This window comes from Ostrea edulis, chromosome 2 (genome assembly GCF_947568905.1).
Source record: "Ostrea edulis chromosome 2, xbOstEdul1.1, whole genome shotgun sequence".
Taxonomy (NCBI): domain Eukaryota; kingdom Metazoa; phylum Mollusca; class Bivalvia; order Ostreida; family Ostreidae; genus Ostrea; species Ostrea edulis.
Window position 1 is genome coordinate 68,569,656 of NC_079165.1, and position 13,439 is coordinate 68,583,094.

General features: G+C 35.6%; 1 protein-coding gene across 1 annotated transcript; it reads left to right on the forward strand.

Moving 5' to 3' along the window:
* Window positions 1-3,757: 3,757 nt before the first annotated feature.
* Window positions 3,758-12,433, forward strand: LOC125680833 (uncharacterized). Its single transcript, XM_048920608.2, has 8 exons — window positions 3,758-4,148; window positions 5,849-5,971; window positions 7,663-7,757; window positions 8,192-8,309; window positions 8,995-9,074; window positions 9,712-9,965; window positions 10,104-10,447; window positions 10,576-12,433. The coding sequence occupies exons 1-8, from the start codon at window positions 3,827-3,829 to the stop codon at window positions 10,737-10,739; spliced, it is 1,500 nt and encodes a 499-aa protein (XP_048776565.2). The 5' UTR covers window positions 3,758-3,826; the 3' UTR covers window positions 10,740-12,433.
* The last annotated feature ends 1,006 nt before the right edge of the window (window positions 12,434-13,439 follow it).

Below are 13,439 nucleotides of genomic sequence, written 5' to 3' on the forward strand. Positions count from 1 at the left end.
GTATTTAAATAAATGCGAAATCAAATCAGGGTCTGAACTGAAACATCATAAACATTCAACACACTTGACCTATTCTACACGTAGACTAACCACAGTACGGATTCATCATTAAAGTGCAGTAAAAAATATCAAAATGTAAATATGAGAAATGCCTTTCAGTTTTTGTACATGAGATTATACAACTTGAGCCTCTTTACACTGGAGCGCATTTGTGCCCCTTAGATTCTTATACTAGAATGTTTCAATATACAGGTAATATATGTACTAGGTACAAAGCTTAATAATTAATAAAATATGCAAATCAAAATTAAAAGATAAATAGTAATAACGGATTTGGTACTTAGGGGGTTACAGCAATTAGTGATAGTAAACAGTAGGCGGTGGCACTTGGCAGTCGTGTTTGTAAACATACAAAGAAAATGCAACTTTCACTTTATTAAAAAAACATTTCAAAGACTCTAAAAATTGCTAATTGTTTCTAAAAAGTCTTCTTTTTTTTTTTTTTTTCTTTTTTTTTTTAAAAGATATGTTTGAGATAACGCATTCTGTAATGATATTAAGTACTGCTTTCACGGTAAAAGGGAAATAACTCAATATTAACAAACAACATCAACAAGAGTAGTTAGTCTTTGATCGCCAGGAGAATCGCCGTCTCTACATCATAGAAGTAATAATTCTTCACACGAAAAACCTAGTAGATCATTAATTTACAATCATTTATCGCAGAAGTGTACACAGACACGGTGCATATGCTGGCATGAGACTATATAGATCTATAACCAAACCGAAACCGAGATATATACGAGATCTGTACGATGTTGAATGTCTTGAAGAAGATTTTAAGTAAATTAAAGTTAGTACTGCATAAATTTTCCAGAGGAATTGGAATATACATTCATAAGACACCCCAAGACAATACTGCTTGGAACATGGATACGGGAATTAGATGCACATCAACACGTGTGTTGCCCTTAGAGATGCAAGTACTCATGGACGTATCAAAGACCCCCATTTACATGTGTAATCAGCATAATCTAGATATACATGAATGTATACGTATCTTAAAGACAAGACTTGAACCGATTTCATATTATGAAACTTCTCTATTAGTGAGTTAGTTAAAAAAAAAAAGCGGGGGGGGGGGGGGCTTTCGAAGAATGGATATACATGTAATAGTATACGTACAATGTACACCCCCATCCCTCTGCGTTACAAGTTTTAGATCGTAGTAAGGGAGAATAGTTGTTATTTATGACTCATTTGACTGTACATAGTCAGTGATAGAGGAGGGGGGGGGGGAGTTACAGGGCTTGCAACCCCCTTCCTCTGATTGAACATCTTTGACAAAAATTGTCATTTTGTGCCATTTTGGTCAATCCCATTCTTCAGGTGCGGATAAGATATGATTTTGTGTCTCAAATTCCCCCTTTCTTTCCATTTTTTTTCTGGATCTAGATAGATAGTAGTATAGGTAGGGTTCAAACAAATCTAATTAAAATTAGATCTTCCATCTGCTCCCCGGTTTTCGACGTATCGATAACCGGGGAGCGGATTGAAGATCTAATCTTAATTAGATTGGGGTTCGAATTATAGTGAGCAAGTGTACAGCACATTTACAATGTGATGAATTTTAGTACCGGCTTTATTTTTTCAAACCAATGTTATGGCTATATGTACACTGAACATAACAACCCATAAATTCGCATGGCGCTCAAAGTCACACGTAATCTCGGCTGAGATTCAGCGTGGCTGAATATTTGGACTGACGCCTTCACCGAATCTCGGACTAGTCCTTCATAATTCATGTCTGGTAATTTACTTTCAGCTTCAGCCAGTTCTAGCAATTTTAGAATGTGCACTTAGCTGACACTGCTGTTCTAAAACTATTCTCCCTTACTACGATCTAAAACTTGTAACGCAGAGGGATGGGGGTGTACATTGCACGTATACTATTACATGTATATCCATTCTTCGAAATAATACAGCATTAATAGTGATAGAGAGTTAGTTTAACAGTCAAATCACTTATTTGAAGCGAACAGCAGTGTCACCTAAGTGCATTTTAATTGCTAGAAGTTGCCGAAGCTGAAAGTAAATTTCCAGACATAAATTATGAAGGACTGGTCCGAGATTCGGTGAAGGCGTCAGTCAAAATACCCAGCCGAGCCGAATCTCAACCGAGATTAAGTCACACGGCCTCTCACCTCTGTTCGGCGCGGGTTCGAATCCCGCTCGCGCCGGTAAGTGAGAAAGTTTCCCACTTTACTTTTGGAAGGCCGGTGGTCTCTTCCCAGGTACATTGTATCTGGGTTCTCTCTTCCACCAATAAAAACTGGGCGCCACCAGATAACTGAAAATTTGTTGAGATTGCCGGAAAACAGCCAAAAAAAAAAAAAAACAAAAAAAAAAAAAACAACAACAAAAAAAAAAAAAAAAACACCCCACCAAGTTAGGCCTATTCGTTTTAGTTTTGTTTTGTCCACTCATAATTAACTGATTATTTGTTTGTTCAGAATAACCTTTTGACTCACATATTGTATAGTAAAATTACTTCATAATCAGCTATATGACTGGGAATTGCCTTAAAAATGTATCATGATATATCGCGATATTTTAGAATATGTGCAATGTTTACAGTGCAAGTGACAAAGTAAGCTTTTTCAAAGAAATCTTCCTAATTTTGTCTTTTCATTTAAGTGAAGAAAAAAAGTTGTAACTTGAAGAACAATATAAAACTCCAATTATATAAATGGTAAAATTTTGGTTGGAAACCCATTTGTTATGCATGAGAATACATTCATGAAGTACAGTACATTTATATATATTCTACAATGTATATATATTTAAGAAATAAATTTCAGTTTTGAAAAATAAATGACAGGGCATGAACTGCGATGCTTCACGCCGGGGTACTTCATGAAGTGCGTTCTTTTATTTACCAATCTAATTAAATAAATATGGGCACTATTTATCTATTCATTTTCAATGTAAATAAATAGCGGAGTAGATTTGTGGGTTAGCGTGTTGACGGCTGATCTGTAGATAGCAATTCAAGTCCAGTGCTCGGGGGTTCTAAAAAAAATCTTTTAATTGAGTGTTTTATATCAGCAATATTTTTTTTTTATATTCCCTTTTGATTTAATTGTCTAGCCGAGTGGTTCAGTGGGTTGATGTGTCGACTGCTAATCTTTAGTTAGTGGGTTCGAGTCCAGCAGGGTTTTATTATAAATTTTTTTCCGGATTATTTTCTACTAAAACTGTATTTTTTGACTAAATAAAATAGATTTGACAGTTTTAAAATTTTAAAGTACATGTAATGTTGTCCATATTCTTCACTTTACATTCATATCAAATTTCCCTGGTGTAGTATTAATATAGGCCTAAAATCAAACTTTTTAGACTAGATTATGCGCCGCGTATATACTTTGCGTAAGAGTATACAGCGCGAATCTAATAAGTCTGATTTTAATGAGATTTGTTTAATTTAAAAATATTTGTTTACACGCGAGGTGGAACAATGGCAACTGCCCATTTTACTATCAACTCGATAAAATAAAAATATCTCTAATCCGTTGTAAAACTTGGCCCAGAAGGTTACGTGAAATGCACCAATTTTTACTGATCACGTGGTTTCTATCCATTGCGTAGTTCCCAGAGTATGACGTCACAATGGAGTGTCGTAATAATAGAAGCATCACGACAATACGTCATAAGAGTGTCTTTAGCCGTAGAAATAGCATTAGAAATATTTTATTTTGCCAATATCAAGGTCTTCGAAATAGAATAGTTTAGAGAAGCGGTGAAAAGTCCGTGAAAAGCCTTTTTCATGGCTTGTAGCATTGAAGAAACGCAGACTTGGGATTCAGTACAGACGCAGACGGATCAGATCAATGATGATGAAATCCGTCGTGTAGTCGATAATATACGGCAGGATTTAAACCAGCTTGGGCCGAACAATGCGTACCTTTGCAATGGCCTCAAGTCACGGAGCAGCAAGCTTTCTATGATGGGCGACTACCACACCAGTATGTCAGCAACCATGTCCGAATTCTCAGGCACAATGTCAAAGCTTTGGGAAAAAATACAGGAGTACAGGTCAGAGGGTTACCAACTGGACCATGAAATCCACGGGCTGCAGGAAGAAAAAGGTCGGTTGTCTATCAAAAGTCAAAATGATTTGTTGTAACCCCCCCCCCCCCCCCCCCCCCCCCCCCCATACCAGCAAAATTCTTTTGTAACATAATTCAAAGATTAAATTTCAGTAATTGTTAGGCTGTTCTTTACACACTAATTATGACTACGACTGATCATTCTATTCACCTGATCAAGATGTATGACTCACGGCGGGTGTAGCCGGTCGACAGGGGATGCTTACTTCTCCTAGACACCTGATCCCACCTTTCGTATATCCAGGGGTCAGTGTTTGCTCAACTCTTAATTTTGTATTCCTTTATATAGTAGTTATGAGATTGATCACTGTTTGTTATCTTCACCTTTACATCGATTAAAACAAAACTATTAACTTACTGAAATCAAAGTTCACGAAGCAGTGTTCGTTGTTTGTTTACCGCTGTCTGTTTATGGCGCTGGCGAAAAGTAATGTACAGTTTACTCCGGAGATATTGAAATTCAGGCTAGGGCAGTGGCGGATTTAGAATCGGGTATGACACACCCCACCCCTTTTGCCACAAATTTACTAGGCATTACTGGCATACCCGGTATATAGATGAAAACTCCCGATTTGGCACCCCCCCCCCCCTCGGAAATGCTAGATACATTACTGCAGGGGACCAACCTGAACTGTTTATTAATCATTATATCCATTTTAAGTTGAATATAGCTGATGTTAAACTGTATAAGTAATGTTACTAGGTATTATTTTACTTCAGTTTAAGTGGAGTAGACTGTAGTATCCTATGTAATTCTACAAAGTGCGTCATACCACAAAATTGACAATTTACTTCGAAGAATTGTAGAAAGTATGCAGTGCAATTAAATAAGTTATTACATCATCCCTCTACTGAACTCCCCCAACCATCCTTCTAACAAGAAAAGATATGGGTAACCCCATATCCATAATATTCTAATTAGAATTTGCATGAAATGTAATAGTGTGTAGCTTTACACCAAAATTTTGATTGTTTGTTCATACCATTTATTAGGCTACCTAGCTGATTTGAAGCCATGAGAAATGTTTAAATAAAATCCCATGGAGATTAACAAGCGAACATGTGGATTATTGAAGATATTCTAGATTATTTTTTAACATGTAAACTTATGTTCAGAAGTACATTTTTGTATATATTTTCTGTTGAAAGAAAATTGATCCAGAAAATACAACATTATACAAATATTATTTCAAGAAAGCAATACTGTATTACATACTTGTTAGGATCGAGCTTTCATATTTGAAATTTGATTGTCACATAGACTTACTTTTCTGAGATTTTCAAAGATGTTTTTAAACATAAAACAACATAGTACATGTTTGTAATTGCCTAATCCTGATCTAGGAGGGTCATCATTTGAACTAATACGAATCTGTATTAAAAATCCTATATAAACTGGTCACTTGAAGAGTTCAAATTTCATGTTTGAATGCAATTTAAAGTCATCTGCCAGTTGATTAGAAAAATGAAACACACATATTGTCAACAGTTGAATAGTTCTAATCATTATATCAGATCATGATAATGTGACGTACTCTATGCCATAGAACATGTATATAATATGAACTGATTGAATATAATATCAAAAATAAAACGTCTTTTCCAGATTATTATTCAGGCCACATGTGTCACTCAATATCTGGTACATATGTACAATTTTGAAATTGGTGTTATTACAGATATTCTTGATGAGGAAGAGTCTTCTCTTGTCAATCAATCGGCAGCCAAAATCGGGACAGAGGAGGACAGCTTAAAGGAAACAGACCTCACCGAGGAGGAGAAGACTGAACTCCAACTTAATGGTGAGAAAATGGTTCAAACTACAACTAAAAAGTATGATTTAGTATAGGATATGGTTGTGTTTTAGTATAGGATATGGTTGTGATTTAGTATAGGATATGGTTGTGATTTAGTATAGGATATGGTTGTTATTAAGTATAGGATATGGTTGTGATTTAGTACAGGATATGGTTGTGATTTAGTATAGGATATGGTTGTGATTAAGTATAGGATATGGTTGTGATTAAGTATAGGATATGATTGTGATTTAGTATAGGATATGGTTGTGATTAAGTATAGGATATGGTTGTGATTAAGTATAGGATTTGGTTTTGATTTAATACAGGATATGGTTGTGATTTAGTATAGGATATGGTTGTGATTTAGTATAGGACATGGTTTTGATTTAATACAGGATATGGTTGTGGTTTAGTGTAGGATATGGTTATGATTAAGTATAGGATATGGTTATGATTTAGTACAGGATATGGTTATGATTTAGTACAGGATATGGTTATGATTTAGTATAGGATATGGTTGTGATTTAGTATAGGATATGGTTGTGATTTAGTATAGGATATGGTTGTGATTTAGTATAGGATATGGTTATGATTTAGTACAGGATATGATTGTGATTTAGTATAGAATATGGTTGTGATTTAGTATAGGATATGGTTGTGATTAAGTATAGGATATGGTTGTGATTAAGTATAGGATATGGTTGTGATTAAGTATAGGATATGGTTTTGATTTAATACAGGATATGGTTGTGGTTTAGTGTAGGATATGGTTGTGATTTAGTATAGGATATGGTTGTGATTTAGTATAGGATATGGTTGTGATTTAGTATAGGATATGGTTGTGATTTAGTACAAGATATGGTTGTGATTTAGTATAGGATATGGTTGTGATTTGGTACAAGATATGGTTGTGATTTAGTATAGGATATGGTTGTGATTAAGTATAGGATATGGTTGTGATTAAGTATAGGATATGGTTGTGATTTGTATAGGATGTGGTTGTGATTAAGTATAGGATATGGTTTTGATTCAATACAAGATATGGTTGTTATTTAGTATAGGATATGGTTGTAATTTAGTATAGGATATGGTTGTGATTTAGTATAGGATATGGTTGTGATTAAGTATAGGATATGGTTTTGATTTGATACAGGATATGGTTGTGGTTTAGTGTACAATATGGTTGTGGTTTAGTATAGGGTATAGTTGTGATTTAGTATAGGATATGGTTGTAATTAAGTATAGGATATGGTTGTGATTAAGTATAGGATATGGTTGTGGTTTAGTAGAGGATAAGGTTGTGGTTTAGTATAGAATATGGTTGTGGTTAAGTATAGGATATGGTTGTGATTTGGTACAGGATATAGTTTTGATTCAATACAGGATGTGGTTGTGATTTAGTATAGGATATGGTTGTGGTTTAGTATAGGATATGGTTGTGAATTAGTATAGGATTTGGTTGTGATTTAGTATAGGATATGGTTGTAATTTAGTATAGGATATGGTTGTGATTTAGTATTGGATATGGTTGTGGTTTAGTACAGGATATGGTTGTGATTTAGTATAGGATATGGTTGTGATTTAGTATAGGATATGGTTGTGATTTAGTATAGGATATGGTTGTGATTTAATATAGGATATGATTGTGATTTAGCATAAGATACGGTTGATTGTGATTTGGGTTTTGTCTACAGATTATGTCCGTTGTGATTTGTACCGCAAACTTCGATGTCTTCAAGATTTAAAAGACACAAGTCAGAAATTGAAAACCACTTACCAACAGGAATGGGTAAGAATCAAATAACAAATTCTAAATTCTTAAGGAGGTACTCTACATCGTCATAATGGCTGACTTCCTTCTAAAACATGGCGGATAATATAAATATCAGCAATATTTGTCTATTCATTCAAATTTTACTCAACTAGGTGAGTAGCTCAGTAGGTTAGCCCGTCGACTGCTGAACTGGAGATCGTGTGTTCGAGTCCAGCAGGGGTTTTAAATTCTTCTCAGATAGTTTTCAACTAAAACTGTATTTTTTGACTAAATAAAGTAAATTTGAAAATTTTCAATTTCAAAATATTGTTGTACATATTCTCCACTTTTCATCCATATCAAATTTTCCTGGTGTAGCATACCTCCTTAAATTAATGGACGACATCAAACTTTGAATTATTGTCACCTACCATTTGTGACATGCATATGAAAAATATCTTTTATTTTAGAGTGAAATAAAAGAGGACATTAAAAAGAATCGCAAAGAAGTCCGACATTATGAAAGAGAACTACAGAACTTGCAAAACAAGGCACTGTTAAAAATGCGTAGCATGTGCCTAAATCCAGGTAACAAAGAGAGCTGATAAGTTACAGGGGCGGATCCACGAATTTCTGACCGGTCCATCAACCACCATTATTTGCTGTATCTAAGAAGTAAATTTTGTTTAGCACTTCACCTACAGCTGGTGACGTACAGAGGTGAATGAAAGACGTAATATGTTTAGTGTACATACATTGGTAGGGTCATACGGTTGTACAGCAAGAACGTGGTTGTTGGAACGTAGCCTTTATGTTTTAATCTGGGCCCAGTGCACAACAGTTAACTAGTTAAGTTTAACTCGCAGTTAACGTTTAGTCAGCACAATATAAATGTAACAGTTGATGACAAGATAATTTCAGCAGTTAAATTTAACTGATTTTCCTGCAACAAACTTATCTAAAATCAGCTCATCTACACGATTATACTTAAGAATAAGTCTTGCATTGCATCTGTTATTTATTGTTTGTCATATTAAGGCTGGTGAAACCCTAGATATTTCTGAAAAGTCCGGTGATCGCACCATTAACAGAATAAATGAATTTGTGTTTTTAATTTGAAGGATATCATTGTATGCCAGTATTCCATAGTAGTCTGGTTCACCCACCCCACCCACCTGTTGGATCCGCTCATGGTTTTATTTTATTTTTTAACTATAAGTTTAAACATGATCCATGTTATTTATGTTTTATAACTGATACTGATCTTTTTTAGATAACAAACAAGATAAAGATATTCTAGAACTGATCACATACTTGGAGATGAAGCGGGAAATGCGGGAACTGAACCAAAATGTAAAGCTAAGTAGATATGTTTGTAAAGCTACGTTACGTACTTCTGTCTGTAAAGCTACGTTACGTACTCCTGTCTGTAAAGCTACGTTACGTACTCCTGTCTGTAAAGCTACGTTACGTACTCCTGTTTGTAAAGCTACGTTACGTACTCCTGTCTGTAAAGCTACGTTACGTACTCCTGTCTGTAAAGCTACGTTACGTACTCCTGTTTGTAAAGCTACGTTACGTACTCCTGTTTGTAAAGCTACGTTACGTACTTCTGTCTGTAAAGCTACGTTACGTACTTCTGTCTGTAAAGCTACGTTACGTACTCCTGTCTGTAAAGCTACGTTACGTACTCCTGTTTGTAAAGCTACGTTACGTACTCCTGTTTGTAAAGCTACGTTACGTACTTTTGTCTGTAAAGCTACGTTACGTATTCCTGTCTGTAAAGCTACGTTACATACTCCTGTTTGTAAAGCTACGTTACGTACTCCTGTCTGTACAGCTTACGTAGCCTACATCTGTTTGGTTTTAACTATTGATTATTCAAAGAAATCAGTTATAATGTTAATCTACGTACATCGTTTTGGTTTTCACTATTGATTATTCAAAGAAATCAGTCATAATAAATTTATTGTACTTTACATTTACACAGACACTTGATTTGCAAGTTATGTCCCGAGATTTCGAATACAGTGTTACACAGCTCCTCGATACAAGGAAGGAGCTGATAGAAGAGAATTATGCTTTGGATCCAGAGGATCAAGACGAGCCTGGGGTAAAACTTCATCGCACTAGTCGTCACACGAATCTTCGGGTTAACTATGATCAACTCGATGACTCAGATGACGAGGAATCGGTAAATGCAGGGGAAGTCTACAGTCATATTGGTGGCACACACCTTCACAGGTACACAACTACAATACCACTATCCTCTTCAGAAATAGGCCCAAGTAATATTAGCATTTTTGTTTATTGGTACATGTATGTCTCAATTCTGCGACAATAAGCGCAACGACACTATACAAAATTATTTCCTCCTACTAGATGTTCGAAGCATTCTTGCATTGCCATTCCTATTGAAATGTGGAATGCAGAAGAACTAGACGAATTGAGGCGATTAACTCCTATTGTGGATTCCGAGGAAACGAGTGATGAGTCAGATGTGAGTGATGACGTCAGCATCAGTGACGTCAAAATCGAGTTTCTTGATGATCAGCAACAGGAGCTTGACAGTAAGCAGGGCACCATTTCTACATGTATCACAGGAACAGATATTACAGAGAAACCAACCATTGAGAGTAAGGAGGGAGCAATTTCTAAAAATATCGCAGGAAAACCAGCCATTTACAGTGATTTACCTGATAAACAGATGGACGAAATAGCATCAGGTAATCATCAATCAGGAGCAATGCTTGTCCTGAGCTTGGCGCTCGTTTATTATTACGCATAAATGATAAATCTGATATGTAGGCAAAGAATCAGTACGATTAAGGTATTTTGACTTAAACTGTTTCAGGGGGCTCTGGTGGTTTACTGACAAAACTTCGTGCTCGAATGGGTATTCAAGCCCACTCTGGGACATCTCTGAGGCCAATGGAGAAATCAGAAGCAGGACCAAGACGATTCAGTCTCAAAGATTCCGCCAAAGCATTCATTACTAACCGACAAAAAAGAAAGTAGTCCATGTTTATAAGGAATCCGTTTTTTATATATCAAAATTCAATATACCTGTGTCCGGCAATAAGATAAGAAATGTCAATACTAGTGAAATGTAAGATAAAACATAAAATTTTTGCAAATTTGTGACTTTACAATAACGTCCCATTATATATTTGGTAAATAGTCCATACCACTATTGTTAGAAAGCCTAATTAAGCAACGTGAATGACGCACATCATTGAAATGGGATTTGAAATTAATTACATGTAGTTCAATGTTGGTTTTTTAAAAAAACTGAAGAAAAAAATGTTTTGCTCTCTCTAGTACGCCGTTTGTAAAGAGTTTATATGAAGGGACAACGGAAAAATTTATCGAGATGTCCTCTAAGTTTGATCTTCTTGTGTTCCGGCTGCTGCAAATGTTACTTTGGATACTTATCATGGTCCGAAGTATGTTTTAATTTTCACCAATGTAGTACTATCCACATCATCCGTTATGTAGTAAATCATTTTTTTTTTTAGAAGCACAGGGCATACCGGCGTTTTGAAGATACTTCCTTCTTTTGTAGTATGAGGGTTAATTAACTGTACGGTCGACTTTTTGAGCTTTTTCAATTCCATCTTGTATAGTTTTATTGAAGTATCCCTGGTGGAGAAGATAGTTTTGTACTTCTCTCGGACGTTCATATCGTTGGGATTCATCACTACTATGGTGCAGATTCTCTGTGTTAGATTATAGGGAATAGACCGTTTGTTGTGCCTGGGGGGATATGGTCCGATATGAAGGTATTGGTGGGTGTCTGTTGGTTTGTATAGTAAATATCGGTAGACAGATTCTCTCCATAGTGCTTAATAAAAAATATCTAGAAATGAAATACTTTGTAGACTTTCATCCATTGTAAATCTAGTTCTTTTAAAATAATGTAGAATGTTTCTAAAGTCATGTAGTTTTCTTCCAAATGATGGAACAGTCATATGGGTATCTTTTCCTGTGTGGCGTAGGCCGGTGCCATTTTGGATCCCATGGCAGTCCCCTTTATATGTTCGTAATGTTTACCATCGAAATTGAAAGTATTGATTATTAATACTATTTCTATCGCTTCCGAAATGATATATTTTGTGAAGCGGTCGTTCATTTTTTTTTTCTGAATGTTTGCCAGTAATCCAGAGTCTTGAGACCTGATGTACTTGTGATATTTTTATCTACATGTATATTGGTTACATCTGTTGTAAATAATTTGTCAATGGGTTTTATTTTGTCAGGCAGATATCTCAAAAAGTCCAAGTTGTCTCTTGTCTACCCTTTAACTTCTGTGCATAAAGGCTTTAGGGGGGGGGGGGGTGTCCATAAAATTGCTTAGGCGTTCTTTCGAAGATTGGGGGTTCTCTTACGATTTTTCTTAAACTAAGAGCCTCTGAGTTGAGGCAAGTGACGAAATATGACTATTGTTGCTTATGTAATAGTTTTCGATAGATGTGTTTAGGGAAGCCATAGAAACACGTTCTCTGAAATCAAAGTCTGGGCAGTACCGGAAGCATACTTCAGAATTTGCGATGTTAAAAGTCAGTCTTTTAAAAGAATGCAAAACGTCTAATGATAAATTTGATTTGCGCTTACGTTTCACTAGTGTTGTCGTTTCTTGACCTTAGCTATTTCAAACACAGCTTTTTATCATGTAACCTGCATTTTGTAGATGATATTAAAATACTTGCAACAAAACGTGCTGGTTGACTTCCCTCTCATTCACAAAAAATTATAGTCGTGTTTCCCTATGACAGTCATTAATTCCCAGGAACTTCCTTCTTCTTCCGGGTACCTTGGGTTTGGCTAGACCTATCCAATTCTAAGCTTTGGCGTCCGAATACACTGAGCTTTAGAAAACCATGCATTCCGTGAGTTGGAGCCTATGTGCCCGGATATTTTCTGATTATAATCGATCTCCGTGTGGGGAAAACTGGAAGCATTTTTTAAAATTATGACATCCTAGGCTATACCATATTTCTACCAAAGAACGCCGGAGTGGCCCGACATGTCAAATAAAATGAAACGTAGAATATTTGTTTTATCCTCTTATGTGTAGCTTACAATTAGTATAAATATCAATGTCGAAGTAGAATCACGGGCAATTGCATCGCCTGGGGTCGAATTTACTATTAACGAGTAAAGGTATAGAACTCTAAATATAGGGTACCCAACTTAGCCGATGTGAAAACAATAAACCAAATGATATAAAATTCTACTCTGTATTCTGATATATTCATACATAATCAATCTACATTACTACCAAAGTTCATCCCGAAATTCCGAATACTTTCCAAGATGTGCAGAAATGAATTTGGAAAAATGAAAATTGTAAAACCGTCTGTTTCCTTCACCCAAGGATGCTCTATGCCAAGTTTGGTTTTGCTCGGCTACGCCTCGATTGACAATGGTTTTCTCGGGGTGAAAATTTTCATGCACTATTTATATAATGATGATATGTAATTACACTCATTGAAAATAATAATCTTCGAATGGTATCGGTTCCCTTCCGACGGAATTCTCTTTGAGAAGAGAATGGAATCTGTCGACATGCAATTTATGGAGGTTCACACACACGCACACAGAACCCTGTTCCAACTTGTTGTCTCACGTGCACAGAGAATTTCTAGAAAATGGGAGATTACAGAGACACCTTTAAAATATCGTGTCTAAATATAATGTAAATATATTACAGTGGCG